We start from the raw sequence: 19,531 nt of genomic DNA, 5'->3' as shown, positions 1-19,531 counted from the left end.
CACAGCGCAAGCCATGGGGCCTGAATTTTTCCTTCAGTGAACTTCTCAAGAGCAGTGAAAGCAAAAACCGATTGTAGCAGAGTTTGGTTTTGACGGCGCAGCTTCTTACACCAGGATGAGGTGTGCTTCAGCATTTTGCAAAGTTCTACTATGCCAACGCAGGTCGAACCTCAATGTTTCCTTTTCTGTTTCTTAATTTGTAAACGGGCTTTCATGTTACACACAACTCTTCTTTATTTTTTTGTGTAAATAATTTTTATTAATTTCCAATTACTAAAATCCAGTAACGGCCACATTTTTTCTGTGTCAAATTACAATTCATATTCAAATATATATCAAATATAAAGCCGACTGTACATTTTGTGTGACTTCCCATGTGCTGGGTTTCAGGGTGCAAAGTTTTTACTTCTTCCTGCTTCCGAAGTCTTAATTAATCCAATTACATTCACTCCTGATCTTAATCCCTTATCATCAGCTACAGTATTTTACACACAACTCTTCTAGTGATGGAGGGAGGGGCCCCCATTTTATCCAGGAAAAAAGCCTCAATGGGTTTAACTGTGGAACTGCAAAACAAAGATCAGACTCTACACACACATTTCTAGCTTGCTTAAGTGTTCTGTGTTAACCCAAATACTGTACATTTCTGAGCCAAGAAAGATCCGCTATAATATTACGAATTTGCCTCTTCTAACCTTTGGACCAATATATTACCTGAACTAGTATCTGCCTCACTAAACATCTTCTTGCCCCCCTCCATACACTAAAAAAAAAACAACCCCATACCCATCCACTGAATCTCCCCCCCCCCCCACTCATGTGTTGGTGTTAACTTCTTCAATCCCAGAGTTTTACCAACCCTTCCAATTTTATGGTTGTCCAATGCCTTGGCCTAATTCGTGTCACATTTCATTCTAAAATCTATTTCACAAGAATCTCAGCTTTTGTTTTAAAATCTCAGCTTTTGCTTTAAAAAAAACAAACCAGAATATGCAAAATAAGGAAACATGGAAATATGTCTGGAACCTTTTAAGTGTATTAACCTGAAACTTGCTCAAGGGGAATTAAGCAATACCATGTCCCATGGAAAAGGATGAAACATACATAAAGTAGGCAATGTGCATATATTTAGACATCAACAAATACTGTACTTCCAAGATGTGCAAGTTGCAAGTCCCCTATCAGTTGAGGTGAGCAGCCCAGCCCTTAAAAACTCCCTGATATTGAAAATATACTTCAAAAGCATATTTAGTATCTGTCATCTTGCTTTAGATCTGCAGGCAGTGCTGTTTTCTTAATTACCCTCGACAACTGAGCATCTCTGTAATGTAACAGCCTACCAATTCCCCTTCCCTACCATTAACTCACACACCAAGTTTTCAGTAATTTTTTTTAATTTCGAAATGCAATTTGCATACAGCACGTAACACCTTGTTGGGAAAAGATTATAAACCCTTTCAGTAAATGACCTAGAAACCAATACTAATTTTTGTCAGTCGATTCAGCAAATGGTGGCTACCTGTAATTTGGATCCATTTCACAACAGATTGTTAGAAACCCTCATGATGTAGGAAATCATAACATATAACTTATTGCTGATAAATCAACAGTCACCAGAGACACTTGCAAAGCAGTTTTTCTGATAGTCCTTTTCCAAGTTACAATCCAGTTGAAAGTGATAATTAGACATCCGGCATCCAGTGGCTGGCACTTCTGTATCATCATGGCAAGTTCTCTTCCTGTTCTGTATTCCCAAACATCCAATCATATTTTGTACCAAAACTATCAAATTTCAGAACGCTATTTTATAACAATCTAACAGCTGCAGTGTCTCCCTAATTACTTTTCCTTAATAGTCTTTTGGACGCTAAAACCACGCAGGTTTGTTTATGTAAACCCACTGGATGCAGAACATTTTGGAAAATTTCTTGACAAAACAAGTGAACAAGCTAGGGACAAGCAACAAATTGTATTGCACACATCTTTGTTTTGTTTTGAAGAAACCGTAGGCATGGGGATGGGGGAGGCTGATAAAAGTCAGGACCATAGCATACAGGAGGAGTAGGGAGGTGAGATTTTCATCAGAACCGTGATGCAGAGAGAATAGTTAATGCCCTCATTACCACATGCCACAATCCTAATCTTGCCCCCAGCTCTGGCTTACCCGTACGGCCTGCTCCTCTTTATTTTTTCCTTTTTTTAAACGACACATGAAGTCTAGGTATTCTAGTACAAAACGGCTTTCCTGGAAACACTCAACGTGGAGTTCAACTGGTTCTGTCGTACGTATCACTTGCTGTAAACCTATAGGAAACACAATCCTTTATACAGGAACGAGGCCACTGACTGGACTGCGGAAGTACAAACCAAGTTCACCTTTTTACAGTACCCATGGGCAGCAGTCCTTTTACTTCATCCACACGACTCTTGTGAATTTGGAAGGCAGGGGTCACCCAATGGCCGCACGAACATTGCTCACCTTGCCAATGGAAGGAGCCCAGCTTTGATGTACATTTTGGGCACAGAAGCTGCAAGAGAACAAGACAAACAAAGCGCTTAATGCTCCATCTCATCTCTGAGTACAGGAAAAGATAAACTTCAAAACTAACTATCGCTATGGATCTCCAACTCTAAAGACTGGACTGGTTCGTTCAAATCAACATAAAATCTGGCCTCTTCTGGCCACATTACTCGGCATCTGAAGTTCTGCTACCCAACCTCTCTCTTCCTGCAAACAATCCACACTCACACATGCAGACAAGTATCCATGGGTCCTATAAAATCCCCCCCAAGCCCACCATTTTCTCAACTGTATTGCACTTTTCAATACAGTTGAACCTTGGTTGTCAAATGCAATCCATCCCGGAAGACCGTTCAACTTCCGAAACGTTCAGCAACTGAGGCGCAATTGCCAGTCGGCAAAATCCACTGAGAAAATAGAGAAATGCGCCTCAGAAGCCCTTCAACTTCCGAGGCGTGTTCGAAAACGGAAGCATTCACTTCCGGGTTGTTGGCATTTGAAAGCTGAAATGTTCAGCTTCCGAAATGTTCGACAACTGAGGTTCCACTGTATTTGCTCAGGTTCCCCTTCAGCTCACTGCTTGCTTTGTGGCCGTTTTCTTAGCTGACTAGCTGAAGATTTCCAAAGATTCAAACTGGGATTGTTTCCCCTCACCTGTCCATCCATCACTCCTAAGAGTGCAGGTTCCATCCACTGCACAGGCTCAATGAAGTAAGAAGTACACCTAGACTGGTGATCATAGTGAAAAGGGGCAGGTCTTGAAAGCCTCTTATGAGCAAAAGCAGCAGGTCCCTTGCCTTCATCATGAGACAAGATGCTGGAACTTCGAAAGAGCAGGCGCCTGTCGTCCAGAAACAAAGGTAACAGAATGACTTGGAAAGGTATCTGAAAGCTATGTCATCTTTGTTCATTAAAGCATATGAAATGAAAGAAACATATAATCAAAAGCAAAAATATACTGTATCTAAACTATCTTTCACATCAATAAGATATGAGGAAGAAACTGTGAGTAAATAGTATGGAGTCAACAGAAAAATTCATTGTGGGAGTTCCTAATCATAAAGCAAACACATTCTTTCGCACGTTAACAGGTTTTCATATTGCCACTTTCATAAGTTCTTTAATCCATGCATTAATTTAGGATGAAATCCTTCTTCCATTCTTCTAAAGATGTCATTTTGGTTACGTAGGCAGCTCTCCTGATCTGACTGCTGAAGCCTACTTGGAGTTCCCATTTACAGTGGTGCCTCGCAAGACGAAATTAATTCGTTCCGCAAGTTTTTTCTTCTTGCAGGTTTTTCGTCTTGCGATGCACGGTTTCCCATAGGAATGCATTGAAAATCAATTAATGCGTTCCTATGGAAACCGCCTTCAGACCAGGTCCGGGGACAGTCTGTCCCCCGACCTCTTCTGAAGGCTGGGGGGGGGACAAGGGCTTTTCTTCCCACCCCCAGCATTTTAAAATCGCCCGGGACAGCGGAGGACTTCTCCGCTGTCCGGGGCGATGTAAAAGCCCCTGGGAAGGCAAGCAGGGGGGACAAAGACTTTTGCCCCCCGCCCGCCTTCAGAAGAGGTCCTGGACCTCTTCTGAAGGCGAGTGGGGGGCGAAAGTCTTTGCCCCCCCCCCGTCTGCCTTCAAAAGCCGTCCGGGACAGCGGAGAAACGCACTGCCTTTCTCCGCTCTCCCGGGAAGGCAGGCAGGGGGGAGCAAAGACTTTCGCCCCCCGCCCGCCTTCAGAAGAGGTCCAGGACCAGGACCTCTTCTGAAGGCGGGCGGGGGGCGAAAGTCTTTGCTCCCCCCCGCCTGCCTTCAAAAGCCATCTGCGATAGCGGGAAGCGCTTCCCTGCTATCCCGGACTGCTTTTAAAATGCTGGCGGTGGGGAGCAAAGCCTTTCGGCCCCCGCCGGCCTTCCTGGACCTCTTCTGAAGGCCGGAGGGGGGGAAAGGCTTTGCTCCCCACCGCCTGCCTTCAAAAGCCATCTGCGATAGCGGGAAGCGCTTCCCTGCTATCCCGGACTGCTTTTAAAATGCTGGCGGTGGGGAGCAAAGCCTTTCGGCCCCCGCCGGCCTTCCTGGACCTCTTCTGAAGGCCGGAGGGGGGGAAAGGCTTTGCTCCCCACCGCTAGCATTTAAAAGAGGTCCCCGGAGATTTCCCTATGGGCTTTCTTCTTGCGAAGCAAGCCCATAGGGAAATTCGTCTTGTGAAGCGCCTCCAAAACGGAAAACCCTTTCGTCTTGCGGGTTTTCCGTCTTGCGAGGCATTCGTCTTGCGGGGCACCACTGTATCTCCAATATGGTCAAAGGATAAGGCATTTGCAAGCAACCTGCAATAAATTAACCCAGGCTGTCACTTCTGGCCAAGACTACTGGGTAGGCCCACAACAATCGTTTAGAATTGGATCTTCATTTTTCTTGCATTTTTAAACGAATACACACTTTGCACAGCAACACCAGAAGGCAACCACATCCTATACCACAACCCTATTACATATTTAGGCAGCAACCATTTTGCGCAGGGGTTCCATTCCCGGCCCCTACACACATCGGCTGAGCGCCCTGCCCTGTTCTGCCTTCTTCCAGATCCAAAGGGACCTGCACATCAGCGATCACACGTCAATTGGATACACCTGAAATAGCCGTCGCCTATACAGGTGTGGGAATGTTGCTAGGCCAGTCCCAATAGGTTCTCTGAATTATCAGGACTACAGAGAGGAGAAGGAGGATTCCAGCGAAAGGTGTGGCCAGGACTTGGAGACACCAGGGCAAGCTGGGGATGGGGAAGGAGATGTTGGTGTAGGAAGTACTCACAGGGGGGCAGAGGAGGGCGAGGGGATGGGGGTCAGTGAACAGGAGCATCAGGACCCATCACCAGATGTCTCCATGTACACGGCAGGCTCTGAGGTGTTGGAAGCAGCAGGCAGGGTGCTCCAGAAGGCTAAGGCAGGCAAGGGCCCACAGCCCAGCTCCGTAGCTGGCCAGGTGGGGCTCGCTAGTTCTGAGAGGAAGTGTGTGATTCCTCAGATGGAGTAGGCTGAGAGCAGGTGAGCGTCACATGCCTCATCAAGCCCAGATGCTGCAGTCAGCAGGTATAGTATACAGTGGTGCCCCGCAAGACAAATGCCTCACAAGACAGAAAACCCGCTAGACGAAAGGGTTTTCCGTTTTTGAGCTGCTTCGCAAGACGAATTTCCCTATGGGCTTGCTTTGCAAGATGAAAACGTCTTGTGAGTGTTCTGATTTTTTTTTTGCTTCCCCCCCTTTTTCTAAGCTGCTAAGCCGCTAATAGCCTTTTAGCCGCTAATCCGCTAAGCCTTTAATAGCCGCTAAGCCTTTAATAGCCGCTAAACCGCTAATAGCGCTAATCCACTAATCCGCTAATAGGGTTGCTTTGCAAGACGAAAAAACCGCTAGACGAAGAGACTCGCGGAACGGATTAATTTCGTCGCGCGAGGCACCACTGTAATAGGGCAGCAAAGCTGAGGTGCTGTGTCTGTTGAATTGCCCATGTTGAGGGACCTTGGCTTGGGTGCTCTTGGACCTCCACAGGACTGCAGTTTGGGTTTGATGCTGGACTGTATTCTAACTGCAGAGCTTGGCTACTTGGATTGACCCTGAACCTCCTTTCCTGACCTTTGGACTTTGGATTTCTGACTCTGGGTGTGGCTTGTGCTGATTGACCCTTGGGTTTTGAACTTGGACTTGGCACACTGACTTACTGCCAGGTAGGCCAGGGGATCAGGACAACAGGCCAAGATGACATCTTAGTCGGCCAGCAAGCAAACTTGTAATCGGGTCAGACACAAAGAACACTAAAGTTGGCATGTGGAATCAAATGCGTTCAGATCGGCTCCAGATCTTTGTTCAATGGGTCACTTAAGTCATACACATCCAACACCCAATTCTCATGTAGCTGCTATCAGTTTGCCTGCAAGATAACAAGGGCTGCTACAAGGGGGGAAAGGAAGGATTGGGTCTCTCCTGCCACCATCTGCAGAATTCTCCCCAAATCAAGCAATTGGCAGGCATGCCACTGCCTCTCAGCAGTAACCAGGGAGCGCTGCCAAAGGACATGAGCTGCTAAGAGCCGCAGGTTATCTCAGTGGACACTTCCACTCTCACCTCCAGCAAGGCAGATCTCACGGCTGTGCAGTCTAATGAGACACCAAATCACCATGGCTCCTTCAGAAAGCTCGCTCTGCTGCCGCATTAAGTTCCAAAATGTTTATAGCGCTGTTTCCTTCTATTTTATATTATATATTGCCCACGAGGGTTAATTAAAACCAAATTGTTTTCTTGCTCTGCTACAGAGCCTTAGCCCTGGGCAATCTTTCCCTTTCCTTACACATTCTGACCAACATCTCCATTTTTCAAGTATTACTTATATATAATCTATTCGCTGCTGTATATCTGGGACACTGAGCCAGTTGTCATAAAAGCAGACAAAGGGGTAAATCTGTATTGGGACAGTGTTACTTCAAACTGCACGTGGAAAGTGAATGATGGATGCTTTCCTCATGGGGGAAATGCATAGAAACCTAGCTTATTGCAGAGATGATTAGGTGGGGACCTTTCTGCCTGATTCTACTTTTTAAACTGCACCCATTTTTTGGTACAGCAGAATAGTAAATCACCTTCCCATCTTCTTCAATTTGACATCCACTCACAAAAACAAGTTTACCACATCTTGTGCCATTTGCAAGAACATGGTCAGTTTTACCTATCAGAATAAGGTGCCCTACAAGTCAGAAGAGGCATATTTTTCCACACAATAAATTACTCAAAACTTCCACAGAAATATGGTTTTACTAAAAGCTTGCCAAAACACAGCCTTGGTGAGGACCCTTGCATCACAACGTTTATTACCCAGCACAAATACTACATTTATTTGTGTGAACCAAGTAAATCAAGACGGGACACCTTTTCGGCTCCCCAGACCAGATCCATGGGGAGAGAAGTGTTACTATTTGAAAATAACTGCTGTAAGTCACAGGACAGAGCAGGATATAAATCTAATAAATCTATTTGTGGAGCCCCATACCTGCACTTTCTACACCTGTACAGAACCTCAGTGTTTGGAGTTTGCTGTACAGTGTTTGGATCAACTGCAAAGACATCTCGCGGCAGATTTCGTAGCTCTGAAAAGAAGAAGCAACGGTGCATTTATAAACTTGCAGACAGTCATCATTAAACATTAAAAGCTTGTATTGGTTTACTGCATTTATATATTATCCTGAAGCAAAATGTTCAGGGGACTTTACAATAAAATCTGCTTTTTAAAAAAGAAAGCTTTTGTCCCAATAAATACCATAAAGGAACTATTGTGGTTGTAACTGCCTACAGAGGACTCCTTTCTTCATTAAAAAGCCTATACTCAGATGTGCATTTATTCTCACTTTATGAGATCATTGCAAAAACCAATTTCACATAAACATGCTATCAGCTATGTTGATCCATTAAAAAAATTTTAAAACAAAAGCAGCAGTACCTGCTTCACTTATTTACCATATTTTTCGCTCTATAAGATGCACCAGACCACAAGACGCACCTAGTTTTTGCAGGAGGAAAACAAGGGGGGGAAATTCTGAATCTCAGAAGCAAGAGGGATCGCTGCTGTCAGGGGTTCAGGAGCAGAGGCAAGGGCAAGGGAGGAAACAGAGAGTGAGGGGGAGGAGGCAGAAGAAAAGATGAGTGATGACGACGACCCGAGATCTCCGAGTCTTTCCAGTGAATCAGAAGATTCACAGAAAGGAGCACCAGTGGCCAGGGCAAGGGGGGAGCCTAGGGGGACACCCCAGGAAGAAAGGGCCAGAGGGGACTCAGAGGGGAGCAGTTGGAAATCGGGACCAGCGTCACCAACAGAGAGCAGGGGAGAGGAAGGGCGCCAGGTATCAAGCGCTGGCAGCTCACAACAGGAGGGAGGGCACGAGTCAGGAGTGGCCACACCTCCATCGGGGAGCGAAGAAACGGTCAGGCAGAAAGTGGAAGGTTGGGCGCGCGCGCCAAGTTCAAATGCACAGGAAGGTGGCGCAGTAAGCAGCCCGGAAAGGGAGCCAGGTCCTAAAGCCCGGCGCAAGGAGACAGGAGGGTCCGGGGGGTCAGCGTCAGAAGAATCCCGGAAGGAAGAGACCCCGGGGGGCAGAGGGACCCAGAGAAGAACGGTCAGGCGGAAAAGGTGGAGTAAGGCTAGGTTAGTAAGCTGGTGCACAGGGGGCGGAGACTCAGACGGAGCTTTGCCGGTCTAACCCTTAAGACGTAGAGCTGCGCGCAGCAGCTTGAGAATGGAAACTGTAACTCAATAAAAGACTTTTACAAGTGACCGCTGGCTAGCGTGATCCTCTGTGAGCTAGGATCTGGAAGCAGCTCTGACAGCTGCGCAGTGAAAGCAACAATCCCTCTTGCTATTCTGGCTTCTGTGATAGCTGCGCAGCCTGCATTTGCTCCATAAGACCCACACACATTTCTCCTTACTTTTTAGGAGGGAAAAAGTGAGTCTTATAGAGCAAAAAATATGGTAATTCATTTATAGCCCACTTTTCCTTCAAGAAGTTCAAGGTGCCATGATACCTTTATTATATTCACGTCAAAGTCCCAAAGCAGTACGCTAACTTTTGCATTTCATGGAACTCTTGAGCAGGCTGGATGTTAAACAAAAGGAGTAGGAGAAATCTGCTGATGATAAAGGGCATCGTGGAAGCCTATTTGCAATACAGTGGTACCTCAGGTTAAGAACTTATGTATCTTAAGTAGATTATCCAGGAAGCTCTTTGCAAATGAATTACCTAAGTTAGTGCTTGGTGCAAATGTTTGCCCCACAGCATACTAGGGGGGAAAGCAGCAACCATCACTCTTTTTGAAACTATAAAAGCCAGCACTTATGTAGTTCTGTCGCTCTCTGGCAGTAATCTAAGAAAGTCCTACACCCGCTTCCTATCCACTCCTGGATCCTGCATCCTTGCCTTCTAAACCATCAATAGCCTTGCCCCTTACATCTCCACTCTTCTATCCAGACGCGTTCAAACCCATGACAACTTGTTCACTTCACCCCCAGTCGCCCAAAGGTCTTGTTTTAGTTTATTGAATCTATATCCCTCCCTTCCTCCCAAAGGAGCCGGGGGGGGGGGGGAGTCTTCTGCTCCTTTGGATCACTCCTTCTCCATTGCTGCCCAATTCCTAGAGCAGGAATAGGCAAACTCGGCCCTCCAGATGTTTCAGGACTACAACTCCCATTATCCCTGATCACTGGTCCTGTTAGCTAGGGATGATGGGAGTTGTAGTCCCAAAACATCTGGAGGGCTGGGTTTGCCTATGCCTGGCCTAGAGCTGTCAAAATGCCTGTGATACTCCCACTCTCTTGCTTTCTTCAAATCCACCCTAAAAAGCCACATTTTCTGTGAAACCTTTGGCACAACCACCTGGGCCCAAAAGCACATGTTGCAGATGTTGCATGTTCTTCCCCCTATTACTGCACCTCAGTTTCCATCCTTTTCCTCTGCTGCCTACATGTGTCCCTGATCACACATTACATCTGAACACACTGGTTTCTATGGAGAGAGATGAAAGCGGAAAGTATTACTCTTGCATTTTAGGAGAAGAGAAGGGGCACTAGGGATCTTGCAGGCTGCAATGGAGGCCTAGGAGGGGGGAAATGAAAGCTTGAAGTGTGAATGGCGCCAGTTTGGGCCACCCGAGGGCAGAAAGAAGAGCAAGATCAGGAAAAATGAAGTGAAAGAGAGAAATGCAAGAGTTGGAAGTGCCATTTACCTGTTCCAAAGGAAGAGTGAATATCCCAAGATTCAGTGTTATTCAAGAGTCTGGGGTTTTTGGAGCAGCCAAGTACAAATTTTTGGGTGGTCAGACAACCTGACTCTCAGATAACAGGATACCACTTTTTATCTGGGGACAACCAGGGGGAAAGGCTGCAATGTACGCAAGGATTCCGAAGATCCTTCAAGACCCACATGGTGCAATACCCAAGCAAGCAACCTAGGTTTTCCTCGAACCCCCTGCCCCAAATGGGGAAAAGCAGAAAGTGTGCCTTAAAAGGGGAGAATAAGCCTGTGTGCTCCCTTTAACCTCCTGACTAGATCTGAGAAAAATAACGAACATAGACAGACAAAAAGAAAGGAGTCAAGCAGAGGAAACAGGAAGGGGGAGCTACTAGCTAGGGCAAGAACAATCCATCCTGGAGGAGCCCACAGAGACTGATCAAGGTTGCAAATCTGGCTAGAAGAGGAAGAGCTTTCCCGTAACAAAAGGTAGCATCGCTTTTGATTGACAGTAGGATACTTTTAAGTTTCTTGCCACGGATGACTTACAGCAGGCATGGCCAAGCTTGACCCTCCAGCTGTTTTGGGACTACAACTCCCATCATCCCTAGCTAACAGGACCAGTGGTCAGGGATGATGGGAATTGTAGTCCCAAAACAGCTGGAGGGCCAGGTTTGGCCATGCCTGACTTACAGGCAAAGCTGAGTTCCATGTGGAAAACAGAAGAGGGAGCCTAAGCTCAGATTAACCTTGAGCACGAGTATCTAAGTCCATGTACAAAACTGGGGTGGCAGATCCTAACTTTAAGAAATGCTTGTTGGAAAGACCAAACTGAGGTGTGTTCTTATGCTGGCCGGGCACAAAAAAGAATCAGATACAAAGCAAGACATTTGCAACTACGTCTTTGTTGCTCATTATAATGAGAACATGTCTACATCCAAATACGGAGGGTTGCTGGTTCATGCCACTGTGTGCCTCTTTTTCTGTGCCTGAGAAAGTGCCATGCTTTGTACTGCCACTCCTCATGTGAAGCACCAGGAGCCAAGAGACATGCTAATGATGAAAAAAAGACTGAGCACATAGTACAGTGGTACCTCAGGTTACATACGCTTCAGGTTACATACGCTTCAGGTTACAGACTCCGCTAACCCAGAAATAGTGCTTCAGGTTAAGAACTTTGCTTCAGGATGAGAACAGAAATTGTGCTCCGGCGGCGCAACAGAAGTGGGAGGCCCCATTAGCTAAAGTGGTGCTTCAGGTTAAGAACAGTTTCAGGTTAAGTACAGACCTCCGGAACGAATTAAGTACTTAACCCGAGGTACCACTGTAATATATTCCTAGGCTGTAAGCAAGCCACTTGGGGCAGATACCTCCTTGTAAAGTGTCATATTTATACATTATACTATATAAATAACTAATAAATATTATTATTAATTGCAGCTCACAAGCCTCTGCCAAGCAGAAGGGGAAATGTTGCAATCTTTTTATTAGCAAATATCTAGGTAAATTTGTGAAGAACTTCTGGAGCGCCACTGAAGACCGTCACATCTTGCAAATGGGCCTTCCACCAAACTTCCTACCTGCAACAGTGTTTCCCCTCACACAAACCTTTAACTTTGTTTGATGTTATCAGCATTTTTAGCATCCAGCTTGAAGGAGAGTTTTGTGAAACTTGAAAGCTAGCTCATGACTTTTGACTTTTCATTGGTTTTAACAGATTATACTATTCCAGTTGAAACACTGTGTTTTATAAAATATGCTTACAGGATCCTCACTTTCTTCACTGAGCAGAGGCACTAGAAAGTGGAGGATCCATATTTCTGCAATTCCAACCAGCTTTATGTCTTACAGAACATGGACTGCTTGGTTTTTAGCCTTTACATTGTGAAAAATGCTTCACAAACACTCTGTGCATGTGCCTAAGTTCTTCTGTAGCACAAAGCACCGTCCTGACAACAAGATAGGAGACCAAGAAAGATTCCTTTACACACAAACACAAACACACACAGAGAGAGAGAGAGAGAGAGAGAGAGGAAGAGGAGAAGGAGGAGAAGGAGAAGGAGAAGGAGGAGAAGAAGAAGAAGAAGAAGCAGCGGTGACTTTATTATTCTTAATGCAAGCAAAAGCCATTCTTTGGGTCTTCATATTTGATTTAGTCCAACCTGAAAACGATAACAAAATTCTAAACCAAGGATGCCATTGAGACTTGCCTCAACTGTTCCCTTATGCAGCTTGATAATGTGAAAAGAAAAGAAAGAATTACACATATCGGCCTCATTCATAGGAACATAAAAATGTGAATGTGCTTCCGCATAATTTAGACTCTTGAGATTTGGTACACACACAAGGTCTGATTACAAAATAAAAAACTGAAAAGGAGGCATTTGTACAACTTGCCCTGAAAAGGGAGAGGGGAGACTGTAGCCCAAAACTGTCACACTAAAGCTTAAGACCTTTACACACAAACACCTTGAGACAGACTAGTAATCAGTAACGTCTGAAATTAGAACGTTTTTACAAAAACTCCATTCACTTTACCTAATTTCTAAATGACTGAGTAATAGAAAGGTTGGGGAGAGGAGCCAAAACAGGGCTGTTACAGAGAAAGGAAGCTGGCATGTGCCAAAAGAAAACCAGGAGTGGATTCTCCTGGAGGAAAGATTGCTGAAAACTGATTTCTGCTCTTGCACCAATGAGATCAAGTTTAGGTGTGCTCGATTATTCATAGTATAGCTAGGTTGGAGGCTTTTTGCAGCCTGCCTACTGACAGATCCTGCTTCTGCAAGTTTCCTCGGAAGAAGATATCAAACTGCTGGGCTCCTCCCAACAACTGCCTTTTGCAGCTGAGTGCAGGTCTAGCCGGCCTCTCTCACCCCATGTCCCACATCAGACAAGAGGGAAAAGATTTGTTGCACCAACTTCCTCAGAACCAACTGGGGGAGTGAAGAGCCCAGAATAGAGATGATACTGGATTGGAATTTTGAAATACCTAGATTTGACTTTGGGAAGGGGGTGTCTGTGTTCCTTATTTAAGTATATGCTGTACAGTCACACCTCGGGTTACAGCCGCTTCAGGTTGTGTTTTTTCAGGTTATGGACCGCCGAAACCCGGAAGTATCGGAACGGGTTACTTCCTGGTTTTGGCGGTCTCACATGTGCAAAAGCGCTAAATCGCGCTTTGCGCATAAGCGCCGAATCGCAACCCGCGCATGCGCAGGCGCAGGTTGCGAATGCTGCCGGTTGCGAACGTGCATCCTGCACGGATCACGTTCACAACCCGAGAGTCTACTGTACTATAGAGGTGGGGGAAGTGTTTCATTTAGAGACATGCAGGGACAGCTCAGCAATTTTATTTGGAGGACAGATTGCACTCATACAGTGGAAAGAGAAAAACACTCTGCATGTGTTCAGGGATACTTTAAATATATTCCCACTGGCTACTAGAAATAATTCCCAGCTACCAAACTCAAACTTAAGATTGGGGACTCCTGCATCCATGGGACAGAAAGCTGAACTGGGGGAATTATTTCCCCTTCGCTGGGAATGTGGCTCCAAATTACACTCCCCTGCCAAGCAACAGCTCCAGCTACTGAAGACTCTGAAGAATTCAACACCAGCAGGTAGAAAAAGCTAAAGAAATATGGAAATATGGAAAGCTAAGTATACAGCGAAGAAGGTGCTGTCTGACTTTCTCACTGTGCTATTTGTCTTCGTTTAATTCTTCTCAGAAGTGAATTTTAACTAGAGGTTGGGAAATGAGCAGGGAAAATGAGAGGTGGAGCTGGTCTTACATGGCAAGTATTCAATGTACCAAGGCTCATAGCCAGGGGTGGGGGCGATTTCCAACAGCAGTCAGTAACATGTATCCATGCTTTAAGAATTCAAGCTTACTAGTCTATCTATAATACAACTCATGTTTGAAAAAGAGTGCTATTTATTACAGAGTTTTGTTATTACCCATTCCAGGTGGAAGAACCGGGGGGGGGGGGCAATTCAAGTAGAGTTCAATAACGCAAGTTCAGTTCCAATGTGAATTTGTATGTAGCCATTTCTAGCCCAATGTTAAGAGATTAGAAAAGCACTTCTATTTCCTTACCAGGATATTTCTCTGTAACCTTTTGCAAACGATACTGTTTGTAAATAGTACTGGTCACATCGACTTCACAGCCCATTTTTTCATAGAGTTTCAGTTGCCACTCGAAGCCTTCATTCATTCTGGAACAAGGGGGGGGAGGGAAGCCTTCTGATTACATTCCAATCTTCACAAGGAAGGAAAACAAATTTTATCAAATAAAAACGCACTTGGCATCTGGTTTGATGGCCTGGACAAAGGCATAGGCCTCTTCAAAAGGGAGTTTATTGGCTTTCATTAAATAGGCAGTCACAACAGCAACGCTCCGGCTGACTCCAGCTTGACTGAAAACAAAACAAAACAAGGAGACACCCAATAAAATATGGTCACACACAACAAAAAATGGAACTCCCCCCCCAAAAAAATATATAACCAGATCCTTCATTCCCTTCAAACTGCATTTCCCCCTAGAGAACATCTTTCTTACAATTCACTTGTACTCAGGGAATAGAGCACTGCACACACATTTCTCATGACTACTTTGGAAGATATACTTGTGTATCAACAGCTTTCCCCTTAGAAATACTATACTCAAGAATCAGAGGCTCAAACCATCCCCAGGTGCTCTTTGTGTACTTTGATGCACAATGTATTTTGTACTCTAGTTTCACAATATCCCTCATTACCTGCTGCTGCCACCCCACCCACCTGAAAGACATGACCTCCCTGAAAATTATCCTGCTCCTGTCCTAACAAGAGAGCAAGAGTGTGGTTGAAATTCTATATGAACAATATTATTATTATTATTATTATTATTATTATTATTATTATTATTATTATTATTATTTTATACCCCGCCTATCTGGTTGGGCTTCCCCAGCCATTCTGGGCAGCTTCCAACAAAATATTTAAATACAGTAATGCATCAAACATTAAAAGCTTCCCTAAACAGGGCTGCCTTCAGATGACTTCTAAAAGTCTGGTAGTTGTTTTTCTCTTTGACATCTGGTGGGAGGGCGTTCCACAGGGCGGGTGCCAGTGGCGTAGCGTGGGTTGTCAGCACCCGGGGCAAGGCAAGTAATTTGCGCCCCCTAACCCGTGGATTTGCGCCCCCTAACCCGTGGATTTGCGCCCCCTAACCCCCCAGATGTTGCGCCCGGCCCCCCCTGCACCCCCCACGCTACGCCACTGGCAGGCGCCACTACCAAGAAGGCCCTCTGCCTGGTTCCCTGTAACTTGGCTTCTCGCAGTGAGGGAACCGCCAGAAGGCCCTCACAGCTGGACCTCAGTGTCCGGGCAGAACGATGGGGGTGGAGACGCTCCTTCAGATATACTGAACCGAGGAACAATGATTTCTCCGCCCCCCCCCCCCGTACTTCCTACACAAAAGAAAGAGCATAAGGGTCCTGCTCCAACACCCATACAGCCAAACATTTCTAACAGTGGCCATCTCCTGTCATTTGTCACCAGCATCCGGTATATTCAGTACACAAAACCAGAAAGAAAGAAAGAAAGAAAGAAAGAAAGAAAGAAAGGAAGGAAGAAAGAAAGGAAGGAAGGAAGGACTTGATGGAGAAAGTGGGGAACATATTCTACATCTTAGGGTAGGGCTATGATGTTTTGTTGATTGTTGGCTAGATTGATCCAAAGCAGGGTGCCACTTTTTAAAAAAGAAGTGTACAAGAACAGACAAAAATGGCAGGTGGTAGTGGCCATCTTCAAACGGGCATCCTGCGTCTCTCACACAGAAGAGCAAATCGACTGTCCCAGATGGAGCCTGCTGCGGCTTTTGCAAGCTTCATCAAAAAGAACACAGAAAGCAAATTATATACACAGGTAATAAGCGAAGCAACAAAAATTTATTTGACTGCTCCGCCTTCTGTGCAGGCTAAGAGTTGGACACGCTGAGATTTGGGAGCACATCGGGGCACAAGGTAAATTAGACAGTGAAAGTTCAGCCAAAAGTTAATGCTAGGGAAGGATTTGCGGGGGGAGAAAGAGAGAAAAGAGAAAGCACATTGCAGTCGTGTCTCATTGCCTGTATAGGCGATTTCCGGATTCTCCTGGAGGAGGTTTTTTTCTTTTTTTCTTTTTAATGCCCTGAGAGACAGAAGAAACTGAAGATTCAATGTTATCTGTGTTTTGAGCACCAGCATGTCTAGGTCACACGTAATAAGACTCGAGTTAGAAAAAAGGCCAGAGAAACCCCGTCTTTTCCGGTACTTTGGCTTCTGGCTGGACATGGAGATCGCGGGCTGTGCTAAAAATAAAAACTAAAAAAGCACCCCTTGATTTCTCTCCATATCTGTTGGACAGTTGTCATTACCACCCTAATTTATAGATACATACATACATATATCTATCTATCTATCTGGCCAATATCCAACCTGTTTGTGTGGCAGCGCCCTTGATGTCAAGTGAGGATGGCCACATAATTTTTATCTATTTTTTTCAGTTGGAACGTGAGACACAGAAAAAGTAAAAAGCATTTCTCAGCATCAGGGAGAGAAGAAGTAAAAAGTATTTCTCGGCTGAACAGGAAAGATGGGCAGTTGCCTTTCACAACAAAATGTGGCAGAACAATGTCAAAAATGTCTCTGGGTTCACACACACACACAAATTAGGAGCAGAAACCGGGCCCTAGCGCTGCTTGTTATAATAATTGCTATATTATATCATTTTCTTATATATTAATTATTATATGCTGTTTGAAATAAATAAATAGAATTATTATTATCATCGTTCCACTGCCAGTCTGCAGCGCTCTAATAATAACAACAATAATAATTCTTATTGTTCCACTGCCAGTCTGCAATGCTCTAATAATAATAATAGTTGTTGTTGTTGTTCTCCTGCTAGTCTGCAGCACTCTAATAATTATAATAATAGCAACAACAACAATAATAATTCTTATTGTTCCACTGCCAGACTGCAGCGCTCTATTAAATGATAATAAACTCTTATTGTTCCACTGCCAGTTTGCAGCACTCTTAATAATAATAATTGTTATTGTTGTTGTTCTCCTGCCAGTGTGCGCTCTAATAATTATAATAACAGCAACAACAATAACAACAATAATTCTTATTGTTCCGCTGCCAGTCTGCAGCGCTCTGATAATAATAATAATAATTCTACTTGTTCCCCAGCCCGTCTGCAGTGCTCTAATAAATGATAATAAATTCTTATTGTTCCACTGCCTGTCTGCAGCACTATAATAATAATAATAAATTCTTATTGTTCCACTGCCTGTCTGCAGCACAATAATAATAATAATAATAATAGTAATAGTAATAATAATAATAATAATAATAAATTCTTATTCTTCCACTGCCAGTCTGTGGTGCTCTAATAATAATAATAATAATAATAATAATTGTTGTTGTTCTCCTGCCAGTGTGCGCTCTAATAATTATAATAACAGCAACAACAACCATAACAATAATTCTTACTGTTCCCCTGCGGGCCTGCAGCGCTCTAATAATAATAACGACAATCGCACTACTAATTCTCCCTGCCCCCCCCCCCGCTCACCATCTGACCAGGGCGCGCGCCCCCCTTTCCCGCGCGCGCCCGAGGAATCCCGCGCAGGCGTCGAGGTGGCTGAGGAGGTCGCTCTCGGGCTGGTCCAGGGCGGGCACGTGCAGCACCGCCTCCGCCCCCGACACCGCCCCGGCCTCGGGCGGCTCCGAGTCCACCACCAGCAGCGCCCAGGCCGGCGACGCGCCGTCCGGGAGGCCCAGGCCCCCCCCGCCGCCGCCGCCCAGATAGAGGCCGGGGAGCACGGGCACCATGACTAGGCCGCGCCTCCTCAGCGGGAAAAACTGCCGCGGCCCCGCCTCCCCGCGACTTCCCAGCCAATGAGGCGCCCGGTCTCGAGAAACCGTAGACTTACGAAATGGTAGACCCGCGCGCTTCCGCCATTTTGTGGCTGTGTGGAATAGAACATAGATCTGAAAGGAAGTAGCGCTTGCGGGTTCCGTTTGATTCCCGCCCTTTTCTTCTGTTTTAAAACTCAAAAAAAAAATATCCTTAAACTGCAGAGCTGGGTTATGTTATTATGTACACAAAGTTAATAAATAAAGAGCAGCAAGAGCATTTATTCAGTAATACCACACCCTTCACGCGAAGATCTCTGGGCCAAAAAGTACAAAATAAAAAAATAAAACACATAATAAAAAGAGTCAAAACAAAACAAAAGCTCCCCTCCTTCCCACAAACACATTTAAAAGGATTCAGGGTGTTAATCAGCCCAAGGTCTAGCTGAAGAGGAGCATTTTCACCTGGCAACCAAAGATATTTCTCATAAACTAAATTCTTCTAAAAGGTCCGTATAGTTAAAGCTCTGGTTTTCCCAGTAGTGATGTATGGAAGAGAGAGCTGGACCATCAAGAAGGCTGATCGCCAAAGAATGGATGCATTTGTATTATGGCGATGGAGGAGACTCTTGAGAGTCCCATGGACTGCAAGAAGATCAAACCTCTCTATTCTGAAGGAAATCAGCCCTGAGTGCCCACTGGAAGGACAGATCCTGACGCTGAGGCTCCAAGACTTTGGCCACCTCAGGAGAAGAGAAGACTCCCTGGAAAAGACCCTGATGTTGGGAAAGATGGAGGGCACAAGGAGAAGGGGACAACAGAGGACGAGATGGTGGGACAGTGTTCTCGAAGCTACCAGCATGAGTTTGACCAAACTGCGGGAGGCAGTGGAAGACAGGAGTGCCTGGCGTGCTCTGGTCCAGGGGGTCACGAAGAGTCAGACATGACTAAATGACTAAATAACAACAATAAATTGTTCTTAGATGATTTACTTAATCCTTTGCAGTCATACCTTGGGTTACAGACACTTCAGGTTGCATGTTTTCGGGTGGCGCACCGCACTGAACCTGGAAGTACCGGAACTGGTTTACATCCACGTTTCGGTGCTCGCGCATGTGCAGAAACACTAAATCGTGCTTTGCGCATGTGCAGAAGCGCCAAAGCGCTGGATCACGACCCGTGCGTGCGCAGAAACAGCGCTGCGGGTTGCGAACACTGCGGGTTGTGAACGTGCCTCCCCCACGGATCACGTTCGCAACCTGAGCGTCCACTGTACTTCCAACCACAGGGTCTGGAAAGAGTGGCTTTCAAAATCGGCCCCTCTGATCTTGCCTATGATGTTATTCATTTATCACT

General features: G+C 45.3%; 1 protein-coding gene across 1 annotated transcript; it reads right to left on the bottom strand.

Annotated features, from left to right (window-relative positions):
- Positions 1-232: 232 nt before the first annotated feature.
- On the bottom strand, positions 233-18,409 carry DUSP12 (dual specificity phosphatase 12). The gene is made up of 6 exons (XM_083481964.1): positions 17,892-18,409; positions 14,591-14,704; positions 14,385-14,503; positions 7,561-7,657; positions 3,176-3,362; positions 233-2,528 (listed from the first exon to the last, which is right to left on the bottom strand). The coding sequence occupies exons 1-6, from the start codon at positions 18,149-18,151 to the stop codon at positions 2,373-2,375; spliced, it is 933 nt and encodes a 310-aa protein (XP_083338090.1). The 5' UTR covers positions 18,152-18,409; the 3' UTR covers positions 233-2,372.
- Positions 18,410-19,531: the final 1,122 nt, after the last annotated feature.

Source organism: Podarcis liolepis (assembly GCF_965112155.1).
Source record: "Podarcis liolepis genome assembly, chromosome: 17".
Lineage (NCBI taxonomy): Eukaryota > Metazoa > Chordata > Lepidosauria > Squamata > Lacertidae > Podarcis > Podarcis liolepis.
The sequence above is the reverse complement of the archived record's forward strand: the minus strand, read 5'-3'. Positions and strand labels throughout refer to the sequence as shown.